General features: G+C 36.6%; 1 protein-coding gene across 1 annotated transcript in view; it reads right to left on the bottom strand.

The window, feature by feature from the left end:
* Positions 1–19320, bottom strand: part of LOC140137221 (uncharacterized) — a 73885-nt gene that overhangs the window by 25212 nt on the left and 29353 nt on the right. The window contains exon 7 of the mRNA XM_072158872.1: positions 426–3335. Within this exon, the coding sequence (XP_072014973.1) occupies positions 426–3335 (2910 nt within the window). The remainder of the gene's footprint in view (positions 1–425; positions 3336–19320) is intronic.

Raw genomic sequence — 19320 nt, 5'->3', positions numbered from 1 at the left:
TCAATCTTTCTATAAAAAAAATGTTTACAACAAAATATAAAACAATATTATATTAATGACTTCAAACAAAAATACAATACAAATGAAATACTAATCAACAAAATAAAAAAAAACAAAGAAATTATAAACTTTCATTACACAATGAACAAAAAAATAAACATCAAATCATATAATTATAGATTTTCAGTTACTAGCAAATAAATGTGCTACCATTCCTGTTTCTTATCTTGTTTTCAGCAATGATTAATTGCCTTAACTTGGAAACAAGATGGATGGTTGCACCAAAACATAGCATATTTGAATCGCTAGTAACTGATGTAAAAAACTTAAAATTGAATATTGTCAACATTAATCATTTTCCTTGATCGTGTCATAATACATTTTTCATCCAATACTAAAATTAAACTGTTGGAACAAAAACCTACCTGTAAAAGGTGTTGCTGTTATAGTTGGAAAAGGAGAATGTGTCGGTAATGGCGATGCACTTGGAGCCTCTGATCCTGTAGGTTCTGGCCCAGTCGGAGGGACTGAACCTGTTGGACCTTCCGATCCAGTAGGTACTGGCGATCCTGTGGGCACTGGTGAGCCAGTTGGAACAGGCGAGCCTGTTGGACCCTCTGATCCTGTAGGAATTGGAGATCCTGTAGGCACTGGTGATCCTGTTGGAATAGCTGAGCCTGTTGGACCCTCTGACCCTGTAGGCACTGGTGAGCCAGTTGGAACAGGTGAGCCTGTTGGGCCTTCTGATCCTGTAGGTACTGCTGAGCCTGTTGGAATTGGTGAGCCTGTTGGGCCTTCTGATCCTGTAGGTACAGGAGATCCTGTAGGCACTGGTGAACCTGTTGGAATAGCTGAGCCTGTTGGAGCTTCTGATCCTGTGGGTACTGGTGAGCCTGTTGGAATTGGTGAGCCTGTAGGGCCTTCTGATCCAGTAGGTACAGGAGATCCTGTAGGCACTGGTGAGCCTGTTGGAATATCTGAGCCTGTTGGGCCTTCTGAACCTGTAGGTACCGGTGAGCCAGTTGGAATTGGTGAGCCTGTTGGACCCTCTGACCCTGTAGGCACTACTGAGCCAGTTGGAACAGGTGAGCCTGTTGGGCCTTCTGATCCTGTAGGTACTGGTGAGCCAGTTGGAACAGGTGAACCTGTTGGGCCTTCTGATCCTGTTGGTACAGGAGATCCTGTAGGCACTGGTGACCCTGTTGGAATAGGTGATCCTGTTGGGCCTTCTGAACCAGTGGGTACTGGTGAGCCTGTTGGAATTGGTGAGCCTGTTGGGCCTTCTGATCCTGTGGGTACTGGTGAGCCAGTTGGAATTGGTGAGCCTGTTGGGCCTTCTGATCCTGTGGGTACTGGTGAGCCTGTTGGAATAGGTGAGCCTGTTGGACCCTCTGACCCTGTAGGCACTGGTGAGCCTGTTGGAATTGGTGAGCCTGTTGGACCCTCTGACCCTGTAGGCACTGGTGAGCCAGTTGGAAGAGGTGAACCTGTTGGAATTGGTGAGCCTGTTGGACCCTCTGACCCTGTAGGCACTGGTGAGCCAGTTGGATCAGGTGAGCCTGTTGGGCCTTCTGAACCTGTAGGTACCGGTGAGCCAGTTGGAATTGGTGAGCCTGTTGGACCCTCTGACCCTGTAGGCACTGGTGAGCCAGTTGGAAGAGGTGAACCTGTTGGAATTGGTGAACCTGTTGGACCTTCTGATCCTGTAGGTACTGGTGATCCTGTTGGAATTGGTGAGCCTGTTGGGCCTTCTGAACCTGTAGGTACCGGTGAGCCAGTTGGAATTGGTGAGCCTGTTGGACCCTCTGACCCTGTAGGCACTGGTGAGCCAGTTGGAACAGGTGAGCCTGTTGGGCCTTCTGATCCTGTAGGTACAGCAGATCCTGTGGGCACCGGTGAGCCCGTTGGAATTGGTGAGCCTGTTGGACCCTCTGACCCTGTAGGCACTGGTGAGCCAGTTGGAACAGGTGAGCCTGTTGGGACTTCTGATCCTGTGGGTATTGGTGAGCCTGTTGGAATTGGTGAGCCTGTTGGACCCTCTGACCCTGTAGGCACTGGTGAGCCAGTTGGAAATGGTGAACCTGTTGGGCCTTCTGATCCTGTGGGTACTGGTGATCCTGTTGGAATTGGTGAGCCTGTTGGGCTGTCTGACCATGTAGGCACTACTGAGCCAGTTGGAATTGGCGAGCCTGTTGGACTGTCTGACCATGTAGGCACTAGTGAGCCAGTTGGAATAGGTGAGCCAGTTGGAAGTGGTGAACCTGTTGGGCCTTCTGATCCTGTGGGTACTGGTGAGCCTGTTGGAATTGGTGAGCCTGTTGGACTGTCTGACCATGTAGGCACTACTGAGCCAGTTGGAATTGGTGAGCCTGTTGGACTGTCTGACCATGTAGGCACTACTGAGCCAGTTGGAATAGGTGAGCCAGTTGGAATTGGTGAGCCTGTTGGACCCTCTGACCCTGTAGGCACTGGTGAGCCAGTTGGAAATGGTGAACCTGTTGGACCTTCTGATCCTGTGGGTACTGGTGATCCTGTTGGAATTGGTGAGCCTGTTGGGCTGTCTGACCATGTAGGCACTACTGAGCCAGTTGGAATTGGTGAGCCTGTTGGACTGTCTGACATTGTAGGCACTACTGAGCCAGTTGGAATTGGTGAGCCTGTTGGACTGTCTGACCATGTAGGCACTACTGAGCCAGTTGGAATTGGTGAGCCTGTTGGACTGTCTGACCATGTAGGGACTAGTGAGCCAGTTGGAATAGGTGAGCCAGTTGGAAGTGGTGAACCTGTTGGGACTTCTGATCCCGTGGGTACTGGTGAGCCTGTTGGAATTGGTGAGCCTGTTGGACTGTCTGACCATGTAGGCACTACTGAGCCAGTTGGAATTGGTGAGCCAGTTGGACTGTCTGACCATGTAGGCACTACTGAGCCAGTTGGAATTGGCGAGCCTGTTGGACTGTCTGACCATGTAGGCACTACTGAGCCAGTTGGAATTGGTGAGCCTGTTGGACTGTCTGACCATGTAGGCACTAGTGAGCCAGTTGGAATAGGTGAGCCAGTTGGAATTGGTGAGCCTGTTGGACTGTCTGACCATGTAGGCACTACTGAGCCAGTTGGAATTGGTGAGCCTGTTGGACTGTCTGACCATGTAGGCACTAGTGAGCCAGTTGGAATTGGTGAGCCTGTTGGATTAGGTGATCCTGTGGGTAATCCGGAGACCTCAGTTGGTTGAATGGAAGAGTCAGTTGCTGTGAATCCAGGCAGTATAGAGAAACCTGTTATGTCGTTCAATTGTGTGGCCGTGAAACCTGTTCGTAGATTCAATGCTGTTATCATATCTGCAAAGCACAAAAATAATTTAACATTACTCAATAGATGTATTTGAAATTCTTTGAAAGGTTCTTACACTTATTGGAAAAATCAATAATACTAAATAATACTAAATAGAGGATTACTCTCTGAGCAAAATGAACAAAAATTATTATTCTTTCTTTTAAGGAATTGGATAGCAATGTTTATACATATTTTTGTGGGACCTGAGAGCACATAAGACACATCAAATTGCATTCTGAATATGTGACACGATCAAGGGAAATGAGTCGGATGTCGCTGATATTGATTTTGAGTTATTGGCAAAGAAAGTGTTAAAATTCTTTTGTTTTATATTGTTTTCAGCGATTGATAAATTGACGTAACTTCGCAAAGAAAGGTTGTATCAACATGGGGTTTTCAGTTTCTGAATGCTCTAAATGTCCTTTTTAGAAACACATGTAAAACTCATTTTCGACCATGGTCGACATGTGACTCATTCCCCTTGATCATGTCACATATGAGGAATTATCCTGATGATATCAAATAATTTTGATTTTTTGAAATTTGTGATATAATACAAATTTTATGACAAAATATTAAAAAATTGACATTTAAATTTTTTGACATTCAACAGTCTTTATTAAAGACTGTTGAATGTCAAAAACATTTTAAATGTCAAAAAGACTCTTTAAAGTAAACTTTGTAAATCTAATGATATGTACTTAGACCTACAATCAAGTGCAAATTTGCTGGGACACTTTCATAGTTCAATGACCCTCCCCGCACCCCTTATTCAATGTTGTATACCAAACGCCTCATTTTTTAAATGGCCTATATTTTTGCTCCAACATTGGTTGGTGGGGAGGGAGGATTCAAATAGGTTGGAAACTATACAAATAAAATATCACATGGTGAACTTCATATGACCGGTTTTTTTTTAACAGAGGCGCGAAATATGAACAAGTGTCCCAGGGAAATTTGCACTTGATTGTATTAAAAAAAAAAAAAAATAATCTATTACTTTCAGTAAAATTACCATAACTCGTAAGCGCGTTGCTCGATTGACGTGATGTTTGCACTAATTTAAAACAAATAACATTGCGCATATTTTGGTTACTTTAATTGTCATTTTTTGTCAAACTAAATATTTTTAGGTATCAAAACGCTGTAATATATGCATTATTTAAGGCATATTTGACACATGATTGCTATTATAAGCGCATTATCTCAAAATTCACTTTTAAAACAATTTAAAACTAATCAAAATTAAATCATATTGGAAATATAGAGTACAATCAGTTAAAATACCTACTGAAATAACCAAAAAAAAATCATAAAACAAAACAATTGTTTCCCTTTAGTTCATGATTGTAGGTGTATGTAGCTGGGAGGAAGTGCCGTCCATCATTTGAAAATTGTGACCTTTTGTACTGAGGCTACACATTTTTTCCAAAAGACCTAAAATTGTTAGGTCTTTTTGGAAGATGTAAATACTAGGCCTAAAAATGTTATTAAGAAATTTTCAAAGTTGATTACAAACCAGGGGGCACTCACATAAATGGTCTGTACGCATGCATGACCAAAAAAACCAAGGAAAAGGGGGTGATTTTTTTAGGCAAATCAAGTTACGCGAGTGACGCATTTAGGGTCTAAAAACACTGATTTTCAAGAATAAGGGTAGTTTTCTGAAACTGAACAACTTGTTTAGGGTACCTTTTCAAATTTTTTGCAAACTAGGAGTCTAAAAAGTGTACAGTTTTTCATTTTTACTAGCCAAAATACTCATTAGGGGGTAAATTTTATATTAAAGTACCTTATTAAGGGCCTAAATTTGCTGGTAGGGTAAAACTCGTGTAGAGGGTGTTTGGTCATGCATGCGTACACTATCATACTTGAGTGGCCCCCCTGGGATTACGAATCATTTTAACTCACCCTGTGTTTACTGTAAAAGTGGAAATTTTCGCCGCACATTAATTTTTACGCTTTTTGTGTGCATCACAGCTACCGCGAAAATATAAACACACAAATATGTTTTTTTAATGTATAGGTCTATGAAAGAAAACTAAGAATTGCTAAATTAAAAACAAGCAATGTAGTTCAAAATCAGCAAAGCGCAACAAATTTCCACTTTTACAGTATATGAAATATACGCATCTTGGTACATTTTGTCATGTTTAGGGTTATATAGAAAGATTATAACTATAATTATGGTACACTATAAGTTTATTTAAAAAAAAATACCATTATTGTATATTTAACAAGCCAGTAATTTGTTCTGAAGGTGGTTTTTTGTTGGGGTTATAAAGGATATGAATGAAATGATTAACAATGAGAACAATCATAAGCGTGATAGGCCAGATTTTAGAATTCGGTGCAATTGGGATTATTAGTTTAGAATCAGGTTAAGGGGGTACTACACCCCTGCCCAATTTTGTGCCTATTTTTGCATTTTCTCAAAAATTATAGCGCATTGGTGACAATTAAGATATGTATATTATAGGGGCAAGGACTACAACTACTGCACTGGAAATTTTATTTCAGCACAGAGTTAGTCAAAAATGAGGGAAAACCAATATTTGATCAATAAATCAATAACTACTTGCCTTGAGTTGCTAAATTTTCAGTGCAGTAGTTGTATTGTTTGCCCCAATAATATACATATCTTAATTGTCACCAATGCGCTATAATTTTTGAGAAAAATGCAAAAATAGGCACAAAATTTGCCAGGGGTGTAGTATCCCCTTAAAGATTAAAACTAGCATTAGATTCAGAGAAAGATTGAGGATGGTATCTTTTATTTTTTGTAGTTTCAAACCAGGTCAGGCCGTGACCTTGAAATGACCTCTGATGACCTTGAAATGACCTTGGACAAAATTGTCTTTTTAAGAAGTTTCTTAACAATCCATCTAATAACAATATTTGACCTTTGTTTGACCTCTGGTGACCTTGAAATGACCTTCATCACATTTTGAATCATATCAACACCACATGTATTAGTATTTGGGCACACTTTAGAATTTTACTCCTTTTAACCCCAAGAAGAGACCCCTAGCTGCCCCAAGTTTGAATGTGACAAAAGTAAAAGTTGCTCCAGGTCATCATTCGAAGTTGACTTCTGAAGTCGAATTCACAATGCGGCAACCCTACACATGGCAAACAAAGTCAAATTCAAATTTGTGACACGATCAAGGGAAATGAGTCGGATATCGCTAATATTGATTTTGAGATATTGGCAAAGAAAGTGTTAAAATTCTTTTGTTTTATAATGTTTTCAGCGAAATTGATGTAACTTCCATGAAAAGTCGTATCAACATGGGTAGTGATGTGGTCGACATGCCTTATGTCGACATAATGTCGACGTCGGCACGTATGCCGACATCAAAAAATCATGTCGACAAAAAAATTTTTTTTTTTTTTTTTTTTAGTTTTCAAAAAATATTTTTGGCCAGAAAAGCAAGTTTATAGGCCCAAACTGACTTGTTATTCAAGGTTGGAAAACAGAGAAATACTGCTACTAAAAAAAAAAAAATGCCAATTTTTTTTACAAAGTTGGATGAACTTGTACATTTTGATTACCTTTGCTTCTATTGAACAGTCAGGGACACATTGAATTAGTATGCATTGCTAGCTGTTCAATAGAAACAAAAGTAATTAAAATGTACAACTTTTTCCACCTTTGTAAAAAAAAATTGGCATTTTTTTTTTTTTTTTTGAGTAGCAGTATTTCTCTGGTTTTCAACCTTGAATAACAAGTCAGTTTGGGCCTATAACTTGATTTTCTGGCCAAAATATTTTTGAAAAAATTAAAAAAAAATTTTTTTTAATTTTTTTTTAGAATTTTTTTTATGTCGACACACTGTCGACGTCGGTATACGAATTATATCGACATGTCGACAATAAAAAACGGTGCCGACCACATCACTAAACATGGGGTTTTCAGTTTCTGAAAGCTCTAAATGGCCTCTTTAGAAATATGTGTAATACTCATTTTCGACCAGGGCCGACATGTGACTCATTCCCCTTGATCATGTCACATTTGACTAAAGTCTACTTCAAACTCTGTATAAACAGGTTCTAAGACTATTTTCAATGACGAAACATGGTGCTTTTAGTACTTAAAATCAAATTATCTATTCAGTGTGTATACAAAAATGAAGAAAATTAAGATGCTTGTCTCATTTTCCATTGGACTATATGTCTGAGGAATATTGTTTTTTTGTTTACTAGTACTATTTAGTATGAAGATATAAATGAAATGTGTAACATTATATCTGGCATGCACACACCATCCACATATATGCACCCACCCCCACACACAACCCCAGGCACACACCCCACTGACTGGGTGCATATCTGTCAACACTAGCATTGAAAATCCATAGACACACCCCTACCACTTGCCATCTCACACACACCCACATTTAACACACAATATCTATACTATTAGTTGCCTGTTTGCAGCGGCGACGGCGGGAAAATGCCCCCCCCCCATCACGAAAATTTTCATTTTTTGCGGTAATTTTGAGCAAAATTTGTTGATTTTGCCTCCCCCTGAAATTCACTTTGCCCTCTAATGCCCCCACCCTCCGAAAAAATTCCTAGCGCCGCCAGTGCCTGTTTGTTCACGAAATAAAGGAAAATATCTACGGTCTGGTATACGGCACCAGACCGTAGATATTTTCATGTATCAACAGGGGTAACAATTTTATCCTTTATTGAACATGAATTCTATGATTTTCCTACTTGTTTGTAAACTTTGCTGAAGGAATTTAATTTGATCATCTTACTCAAAAGTAGGCCAGTTTCTTGCTTTTTAACAGTGCAGCCACGTCACGCATATGTGAAGTATGCGCACGAGTTTTAGGACATCGCACATGTTATCTTATGCATATACCCGCACGTTAGGACTACACAGATAATACGTTTAATATTACCTGCCCAGATATATCATTATTATTAATGAGGAGTACTCAGGAAATAAAGATTTATATCCAAGTGGTGTTTGCCTATGAGATTACAGAATTCTTATGAGGACAAAATGTTATATGCATACCATGTCATGCATACCAGTTTACCACAACAAAATAATGAATACAAAAACAATCAAGCATGCACAACTAAGATCCATCCAACCAATGATAATACTACTGTGGAATTGGGCTATTCCTGGTGAAGTCCTTACACCCCCTATGGAAGACACAACCTTAATCTTCCACACAGGGAGTGTGTATCTCAAATGGAGTCACCTAAATTGGTGACTCCATTTAAAACCTACACCCATTTTGGGGGAGATTAAGGTCACTCCATAAATTTCAGTTGGAATAGCCCATTCAGAGATAATCTGACTTATCCAAAGATGAATGTATACAGACTTCCTATTCTCAGCAAGGGTGTGTCACATCATTTGTAGCCTAATTATGTAGCCAAGGTATGAAAATCAGACCATTGAAATCATTTTGAGAACCACTACTTGTGAGTAAATGTCAGACATTTTCTGAGACAGACCTGTTTGTTCATACAATCATGTAATACTTTTATGGATACAAAAATAGCAGTTTGATGTGCTATTAAATGTGTGCAAAGAGGAAGCCCCGCTTGGCCAGTTCTTCTGTGAAGAACTGACTTACACCTGTTACTTTGATGATAGACAGAACAGAATTTACATGGATACATTTTAACCTTGACTAATTCCCTAAGGAACTTAGACCAAAAGTGGGGCTTCATCTAAATTTCTCATCTTCTCTGATTAAACCAAAAAGAAGTAACAAATGCAGCAAGTTTTGAGTCACCATGAAACAATTTACTTTTTTTTTTTCATGTTTGTAATTTATGACAATTGAAATAAATATTATTATTATTATTATAGACCACCAAGGGTGAAAGTAAGTGGGAGATGGGAGCTGTTTAGCCCCCAGAAACCCTGAAATGGCCCCTGGTCCCATCTAAATTTAAGCTGACCAGGGGACACTTTTCTTCAGAAACTGGCCCCTGGTCACTACACCCAAAAATTCAATTCCATAGCCTTTTAAATGCATGATGAACTTATTCAGAACAAATATTGGCCCCTGGTTCACTTCATTCAACATGGAACCAGGGGACATTTTGTGTATTAATAAAAAGGAACCCCTGGTTTGTCATTTCTTATTTTCACCCTTGTAGACCACTATAATTGTGTTAGTGTTTATTTTTATTGATTGTGATATTTTGATGGAAGGAAGCTGGGTGAGTTCCACCTGATCAACATGCAGAACTCCTGTAAGTTAAGGTTAAATATAGATCAACGCTATTGGATAAGAACATGGGATTATTAGAAAAGATGAGAAAAGGCACTTATTAAAGTAAACAGCTTAATTTTGGCAAGCTCTATTCTCATCTTCTCTGGGTTTATATGACAATGAATATGCAAGGAGGAGTTACAATGATGAAAAGATTAGTGCTCTCAAAGTTGCTGAACTGAGTACCACTTGTGATGTAATCATGCAAATAATCATGGGTGTGTCCCCTCAAATATTTAAGCTTAGTTTTCCAGGGTTGCCACATGCAACCATATTACTGGCACAATTGGGCTGTTTTCAACTGACCCACTGCATCCTCCGAAAAATATCAAACCTTTTGCTTGATAATAATGAGTTAATTTTGCACATGCACAAACATAAGGTGTGAGTAAGGTACTATTTTCAATGTTACTACATGTACTAGAAGTGTAAGGGTTTAATTTTGAACTTTTCCCAAAAGATTTTGGTGATCCTTCCCCATTTTCATGTATACTACAATTTGGGCTGCTAATTAAATGCCTGCCACACCTATGGGCTGAAAAAGTGGCAACCCTACTTAAAAGTGGGTATATGGCTTTAAACTATATAACCTATCCAAGACATATTGTCATGTGCAAAAGATTAGTAGACTATTCCATTATTTTTAGGGTTGATATTCATGGGTATAGGCTGATGCAAACTGGATTTTGGATACTTGAACATATGCAAATCAAAAAGAATAAAATATTAAACAAAATATAACCCCTATTCAAAAATCCAAATGTCTGGCTTGTTTCATACAGGATAGAATATAAAATGTTGTCCAAATACTAGTAAATAATCTTATTATTTTAAGATTTCTTTATACATGGTTACAACATTCAATGTCTTTTCCAAGAAGGCCCTGAATACATGTAATAGGCCAATTTAGTAATATAATGACAATTTTAAGAATTCAATGCCTATAATGATTTTGAGATTTAATAAACACATTGTACTTATATGTTTAAAGACAAGTGCAAAGGTACTTGAGGTGCAAGTGCACATAGGCACTAATTAAGGATAGAGGCGCTTATTAGGTCAAATACAGCAATACTGATTTCTAGTGGGAAAAGTTAACTAATCTTTACTTTCTTATTCCTATCGACTTTACATAAAATATTTTTGGACAGGCAAAATCTAGTAATTATACGTACCTGGCTAAATATTGTGGTATTATCATCGTCAAAAGCATAATGATACTGCTCCGAATTCGGCTCAAAAGTTGCGAAAATATAAAAATCTTTGACTTTGCCCATTGTTTGGTTCATTCAGGGTATATTCAGGGCATCGTACGATAACGATAACGAATTATGATCATAAATGAGATGTCCATTCAATTCTTAAATCAGGAAAGGTACCTAATACTTATCGTTCACAACTTCACATATTTCAAGTAGACCTTGGTTTCGATCTAGTACGAGGTTCTACTGCACACGCACTCTAAATGTGAAGTTCGTTTGATAAAATTGCTACTTTCACTGAGTGCCTTGTGCCTACATGTATCTACATGAAGGTACATAAAAGGCAAGACTTGCAACAACAATCAAGGGACGCACCATTTGGTTTCCAGGAGGGGCTGGAATGTGAGGTTGGGGCGAATTTCTGTTTTTCACCTGAGTTTTATTTTTCTTGCAGCCAAAGGCGGCAAGTTTTTTTTTAATGAAGATTGCCAAGGTGTTTTTTTTATATTTTCATGCATTATTGTATGCACAGTTTGGTGGGGAAAGTTTTTTTTAGTGTTGGTGGGGAAGGTGGGTTTTGTTTTTAACTCATGTAGTGAAGGAAGGTGTTTTTTTTTTCAAAACTTCCAGCCCTCAACCTGTTAGTCAAATGGTGAATCCCTAAGCAAAATGAGATGCATCAACAATTTTTGTTGAGCTTTTGCATTGCTGGCATTCCAAGAAACTACATAGCATGAATAACATTGGATTGAGAAAGCTTTTTCCTTCTTAGTATATCTACAGTTGTAGACCTATGTACTATGCAAACACACAAGATAAAAGTGAAATCAGTTGCAGTGGTAGATAATAGTTATAAAATGCATAGCTCAGTGTCAAACATTGTTGTATCAGTGCAACTTGTTTCTCTTACTGTCCTGTGGATGCATGTGCTTCATGAAAATATAAAAATAAACAAAAAAGTTTAAACTTGAAACTTAATACTGAAGTAATTTTAACACAACAGCAAAACACCTACATGTACTTAAGTAATAGCATTGTTCTTCTACTAGTAACTTGCTCTATACACATAATTACATACAGTATGTCCCAAAAATATTACATCCTAAAATAATTGGATTATCATGCAGTATTTTTACAAATAAACATTTTTCAAGATCGGATATGGAGAAATCATACAATGTCTAAAAGAATCTTCTAAGCAGAAGAAGAAACTGTCCTTTTTCTCAAGTGCAAAAATACCCAAGTTTGGCTATGGACTTGTTAAATGTATAAAATGGAGACATGTACGATTGTCCACACAATCAGAATATAAAAAAAACATATATTGCCTGCTTTCTTTATCTTGCTTAGTTGCCATGGCAATTTTAAAGCAACAATGCATTGTTGGTTTGGGACAATTTCAATCAAATAATATCTCAGCAAAATAATACAAAATGTAACACAAAAACATTGAAATGTCTTTTTTTCCTCTTGCATGGCATAAAACAATTTTTCATTTGCATGTGACTATTTTTGGGAACAACTTTATTTTATGATCTTTTGATCAAAGGATATCTTATTTACTAACTACAAACTAAAGTACTGGAGTGACTTGACAAAGTAATCAAGGCACAAGTCATCACATTTTAATTAAGTCATATGTGACGCATTTCAATCAAAACATGACAATAGTCTTTGAAAATTGTATATTCTTAAGGTTTTTAACCCAAGTTGAAGAACTGCTGTTGGCTTCAAAATCTCAAATTGGATGTAGGAAATTGATTTAATGTCACAAATGGAATACAAATTTCTTGGTATTTTCTTTATTTTTTCATGTTTCTGACAACTGGCATGTTTGGATTTATAAAAATGGGTCCCATATTGTCTGTTCTCCAGGAGGCAATACCAAGTATTAATTCACCCCAACAGCAAAAATACCCCTAAACCACAATTCCAAAATTTTCCCTAAAGCAGGGGACAATATTTATCCTTTTTGGACTTGATTTACAAATTTATGTTTTTAAACTATGTTAAGTTTAGCATGACCAGAAAAATTCCTGTTTTTCTTAAAATTCAGTGCTTATGATGAACCCCTCGACATGTAACACAGTCACTTGCCTGGTTGCAAACAAACAAACAAAACAAACAAAAATACCTTTTGGTCAACATAAATTATATACAATACATTTCTGTACTAGTGGCCATCTGGGGTCAATAGATCCTATCATATATGATGTCACACATCCTCATTTAATAAAATAAAATTCTGTCTATCAGGAGGCATCCAAAGAGCAATTCACATGATAATACAATAAAACAGGTAACAGTTATGAATGTTTGTGGAATCTAACTAGAGACCTGTCCTTCTGTCATCTCAATTGTTATACTTTTCCCGTTGGTTTATTTGATAGGGTCTATATTCTAATGGGTCAATCTTATCCAATTCACACTTTGCACAAACCTGCCATCTTGCTATCAAAAATTCTCCCGCCCACCACTCCCTATAAGGTATGTTGTTGGTGAAAAATATTTAATATTTATTGTATATTTTGATAGTTTTGGTAACCTCCTTTTAAATGTAGAAAATATATAGAAGATAATAGTTGAATGAAAGGAGAGATGGAACTTTATGGAAATATTAGCAATATGGCTATATAAAATAAAACGATTGTAGTTAAGAATTGTTAATTATGTTTATTAGCAGGTTATCTTCAAATTGTTCCTCAGGTAATTCAATGCATAACAGCATATGTGAGGAAAAAATCTTTTTGAGTTATCTGCAAGTAGAATAGTTAAGGTTATCTCCAATAGTTCTTAGTAGGAGGGAAGATCCCCAGATAAAAGCAAAATGATTAAAATATAGTCAGGATTTGTCAATTTTACCGAATTAGGTTGTTAATTTCCAAATTATTTATCTCTGGTGTCATGGTGCCATGGGTAATTGATAGTAAAGCTTTTATATATTATCAAAGATAAAAGGGTCTCAATATATAATGATCTTTCCTTTATACTTATATTAGTTCCTGGGAAATGGAAAGCTTTCAAAGAATTGATGAATTTTTGGAATATAATATTTAGCTATTTGAGGCATTTTGAGCTATTCCTTTCTTTAATTACAATGATATGCACATTATACAAGTATTTCACAGTAATCTTTTATCCATTGTAACTTCCAGACCACATATACACCTGTTGAGAAATCTCCTGGGATATTTGCCCTTAGAACCTCTTGAATTGTATGCACCAGTAGTTTATATAAACCTCATTTTGAGATAATCATGCAGCATCAATTGACAATTATATGCAGATATAATTTCAATTTCTTGATCAACTAGGGCGGTAATTCCTAAACTTTTCCCAGGCACACCACAACAAAAGTTGTCATGCTTTATGAACTAGAAAAAGAGCATTCCTGTAATTTCTGATTATCAAAGTTGATGATGCTGACAGCCCCACAAAAGAAACTTTCACCCCATTACCCCCCGCCCAGTGTAAAATTTAAAATTAGCCTGTTAAACATGAAAATATTTGTAACATATTACTACAGTAGCAAGAAATCAGATAATAACAGTATATTAGTGTTCTTTATGATCATTTAAATTCTTGAAACTATATAGACCACTTGACTTGTGATGTCATTGCCCGGCATTATTTGTGCGAATTATGGTAATTACCACTGTTCTTTGCCCTGCAGTGTGCATTTGGGCACGTGCATTTTAAATCGCCCACCACATTTCATATAGTACAAGAAAGCCATTGAACAGTGTAGCGGTTTGTTCAAGCATATCAAAAGACCAGTCCCTCGTCTTTGTTGATAACAATGATGTCAAGTGGTCTATAGGCTTTTAATGAAAACAAAATACAAAAAATTGTGTTTTTGTAAAACTGAATTTAACAGCACCACACTTGACATTAGTAAAATGGCAAACTTTGGTCTTTACATAAACCCATACACCCATATTTTATTACTTCTATGGGACAAGCATAATGGGTTTTGTACTATGTCATGAAAATTTACAATTCTGAAATTTTTTAATGTAAAAAAGAATTGAAACTTTTGTCTGCAGTCGATACCCGTGTGGAGAGCGTTAACTACCCTCTCTTCCGGTCTTCCCCCAAAACATTAACTTTTCCTATTAATTTTGTTTTCGCTTTAATATCTCTCTTTCAAGTATTTGAACATTTAGGAAAAAACAATACTGCAGCCATAAAGAATAAAGTATTGTTATAGAAATATGAAAGTCAAAATGCTTTTAAGAGAAATGGGAGTTTTTGTAATGCTTGTAAATGGTAAAGAGATGTTGAAGAGACTTGCACATAATTATGCGTTGACTGTTGTCAGTCAGTGATTTGATGTTGGTCACACAGTATTATTCTGGATGAGAAGCAAACTGGAAAATAGAAGCTGAATGTATTTTTCTGTGATAAAAGACCAGAGAAATGCTCGACACTGCAGACCTTATTTGCATTTTGCAGGAGAAGTGTTATCTGCGGGTATAGCTAACCATTGTGTATTCATTAGGATGTGGACCCTTATCAGACTCTATTGGCATTAACCGACACAATCCTACTTTTTGAAGGATTAATTCCAGAGAAATAGAGGCAGATCAGCCAATAATATAGAGGGCAGATGCCGGAGGCTTTTCCAAGGCTTTTTAAATCAGTAAACCGGAGTATTCTTGCTTTTTTACTCACAGATAAACGCTGATAGTGACTACATTTGTATATTGGTTATACAGATTTGCGGTCAAAGGTCACTGGGGTAATGCCAGAATATAACCAAATTTTAATTTTTTTTTTTCAACATGCTTCTTTTCCTACCAATTATATGTTACAGTGATGACTCGTGTATGGGCTATGGGGTGTACAAAGATTTGGGGTTCACAGTCATTAAGGGTTTTATTTGAGAAGTCTCGCATATGATTGAGCTATTACAACCAATCTTCATCAGGAGAATAACTGACCCAAGCTCTAGCTGTGTCCTTGATTTTGGTCAAAAGTCATGCAGGGGTCAATCAGGGTTATTTATTCATATCACTTAAAAATTTACTTTTTGCTGAATATTTTTTAATTATCCTTTTAGTTGAAAAGAATTCTGTAATCTCATTGGTCAAACACCACTTGGATAAAAATCCGTATTACCTGGGTACTCCTCATTTATATACGGTCATTTTCACGGTAAAGGGTGTAACTTTTGATTTTTAGGGTCAAAATTTCAAACCACTTAAATATGTTTCTGTTTACTGAAATCATGCATAGAAGCAACTTAAATTCAAGTAAAATAATGTTTCAAGGCTTAAACCTTTTGATTTCTAATAAAAAAATTGACATTTGCATAACATTTTGGTTAAAATCTAAGAAAAAATGTATTTTACATAACCTCAGAAAATTTTGACATGAAAGCTGGAATACATGTGAAATTCCATTCCAAAGTAAGTCAACAGATATAAGTTAAATTTTATACCATGTTTTGCTATGTTTGTAATTGCAGTTTTGAAAATTTTTAACATCAAGTGTCATTTACAATGGAAATTTCCAAACCTTAAACATATTTTTTAAGTTTTAATTGGGTTCCTAAAATAATTTGAATGTCTAACTTCATGTACAAATACTACTTGATGAAAGGAACCTCCCATCCAAGTTTCACAGAAATTGGAGTTATTTTTTAGAATTGGCAATTCAAGCGATTTGTGTTTCGGAGGCTTCAGTTAACAACACAGGTGATCATAAAAGTAAAATATTTAGCTAAGTACTACAAGTTGACATAAAAAAATAGGTAAAAATATCACAATTACCAATTTTCATGCTTTGCTTCTAAGTATTGAATTTCAGTTGTGACAAAAATTAAATTATCACAGCAAGTCATTTTTTTTGTTTCGAGGCTTCATGTTAACAATTGTTAAACATTGCAGAAGTAGTTTTTTGAAAACAACAGTGTTGGGATCATCTAAGCTGTTATTTTCTTGTGTGTATTGAATCAATGATTCTATCGGCAGATATTGTAGATTTATCACACATTAATTTTTTCACCCATTTGTTAAGTATGGTGTTTTTTGCATGTGAAGCCTCCGAAACAGGCTTTTTAAGGTATCAGTATATTTTTCAAACATTAACCATAATGTCAATTTTTTTTTAATTTATGACATTCTGCACATATCAAGTAATAATTACAATGCAGATATCAGTATGAAACACACCAATTTAGATATGCATAGATGATAATTAAGTTTACTGTTGTTTGGAGGCTTCATTTGTTTCGGAGGCTTCAATTGTTAACGGAAAGTTTGTATTGGGTCCCATTTTCAAACGGTGATATATATCTCCACGATTTAAAAACATGTGACTTGAGGATCTACTTTGCTACATTTTGATAAATAGATTGGATGAGCTCTTTTATTTATATTTGCACAAGCTTGCTGAACAGTTTGTTTCGGAGGCTTCAAAAAGTTAACGGAAAAACGGCTATTTGAAGTCAAGATTTTATAAAAATTTTAAAAGCTTGCAAATCGGCTAATTTTTGTTACCCATTTCAAGTTAAGATAACAACTGTTATAAATCAAAAAGAAGTGAAGAAATAACCAAGAATTATGAACCAAAGCTACACCCACAAAGTTTGTTAACAATTGTTAACGGAAAATGAAGCCTCCGAAACGACAAATATCGAAGTCCGGTTCTCAAAAATACAGGGCCGTTCACAATTAAATCTAATGTGGCAGTGTTTACTGAACATATGACTGTACTTTCAGGATAAGAAAAATTATCCATGAACTAACTGAAGAAAACACAGGGTTTTACAAAAATGTTACTGTTTTTTATAGTTTTTCAAAATGGCAATATTAAGTACATTTAAGCCTGCTAAAACTGAACGCAGTAACTCCCAAAGCTGATTATGCTACCCAAGGTAGCTGCTAACTAGATGACTTATGTGGCCAAAAATTATGGAATTCTGTGGCTTTATTAGAACACTACGGATTAAAATGTTAAGAATCCAAAGTTACACCCTTTACCGTGAAAATGACCATACAGGCAGGTAATATTTCCCGTATTACCTGCGTAGTCCTAAAATGCGCGCGCCTGTGTAAGTCGGAAAATAATAGAATTCATGTTCACTGAAGGATAAAATCGTTACCCCATGTTTGTTCTCACAAAATACGGAAAAATATCTATGGTCTGGTGCCGTATTCCATTCAGCCTTCGGCTTCATCGAATACGGCACCATCCATTCAGCCTTTGGCTTCATCGAATGCGGCACCAGACCGTAGATATTTTCCTGTATTTCATGAACAAACAGGGGGCAACTATAGATACTGGATATGGTCCACACCATCAGGGAGTACGTCACTTTTGAAGGTAAAATGCTCAGAAAATTGGTACATACTATGTTACATGCAGGTGGTTATTTCAAAGGCATCAGGAGTCAAACAAATGTTGACTTTTATTTACTCAGATTGTTATGAAACTTAGTGCATGAATTCACTGTAAAAGTAGTAAAGTGACAGGATCATAGCGATGGGTCTACACTATTTTTTAATGTATTGCCCTGCACTATGAGTGCAATCATAAGTTGAAAGACAATCTTACACAGGTGCGAGTAAGGAGGTTATATAAACATGGAGAAAGGTCATTTCAAATTTAAGGCCATCAACGGTCAAATAGAACTTAAAGCCATGTACAAACAAGACGTAATACGAATAGCGATATGCACAGTTTATACGTCAAGATGTACAACGAATAGCGATATGCATACAAATTAATATACATCACTGATTCAATGATATGTGTGTACACATGAACTGACATTCACAGGACGTGTTAGCAAGCACTCGACCGGTGAACACCAAATAAAATCGGAGATCTCCGGTTTCAATATAAAAACTTAAATTTGCCTGTAATTAAAGCTCTTCAGGCTTAATCTTTCACGTGGTATTTTAGTTCACCACTGAGCATTACAAACATGCAAAAAGTAGAAATTCAAGAACAATTGAGGGCATCGTTGTGGAGCAAATCACACATTATGGCTTTAAGCTAATGCTTACCTGTATCTCTTTGGACTAAAATTCATCGGCAAAATGGTTTTGCTACACATGGTACAGCTGGGTTCATGGTATGTGACCACTGCAATCTCTACATTGTATGTATTTGTTTTATCCATGTAGCTTATAATTTTAATAAACAATTATTTCTGCCATTTTCTTTCATACAGTTACAAACTAATTTATGATTTTTCAATGTATAAATCAATGAGCTTGTTTCTACTGAGCAAGTGGTTGCAGGTGAAATCCGAGTTAATGCAGGGTCGTGGTGCAAGGAATATGCGGAGAGTAGAAACAGATCGGGTGAAGGTGAATGCAGGGTGATGCAAGTGAACCTCACCATTATAACCCTCAACCACCTTTTGAGGTGGTTAATAGTGGTGAATATGCGGTAACATTCTCAGCAGAAACAGTTTGGGTGAAGATTTGGTGGGTGACACACGGAATTAATTAGCCTACTACGATACAGCAGTTAAGCATTCAAAATCTAACCTTGAAGATCATGAAAAATATTTTCTGGAC

This window comes from Amphiura filiformis, chromosome 17, assembly GCF_039555335.1.
Source record: "Amphiura filiformis chromosome 17, Afil_fr2py, whole genome shotgun sequence".
NCBI lineage: Eukaryota > Metazoa > Echinodermata > Ophiuroidea > Amphilepidida > Amphiuridae > Amphiura > Amphiura filiformis.
The sequence above is the reverse complement of the archived record's forward strand: the minus strand, read 5'-3'. Positions and strand labels throughout refer to the sequence as shown.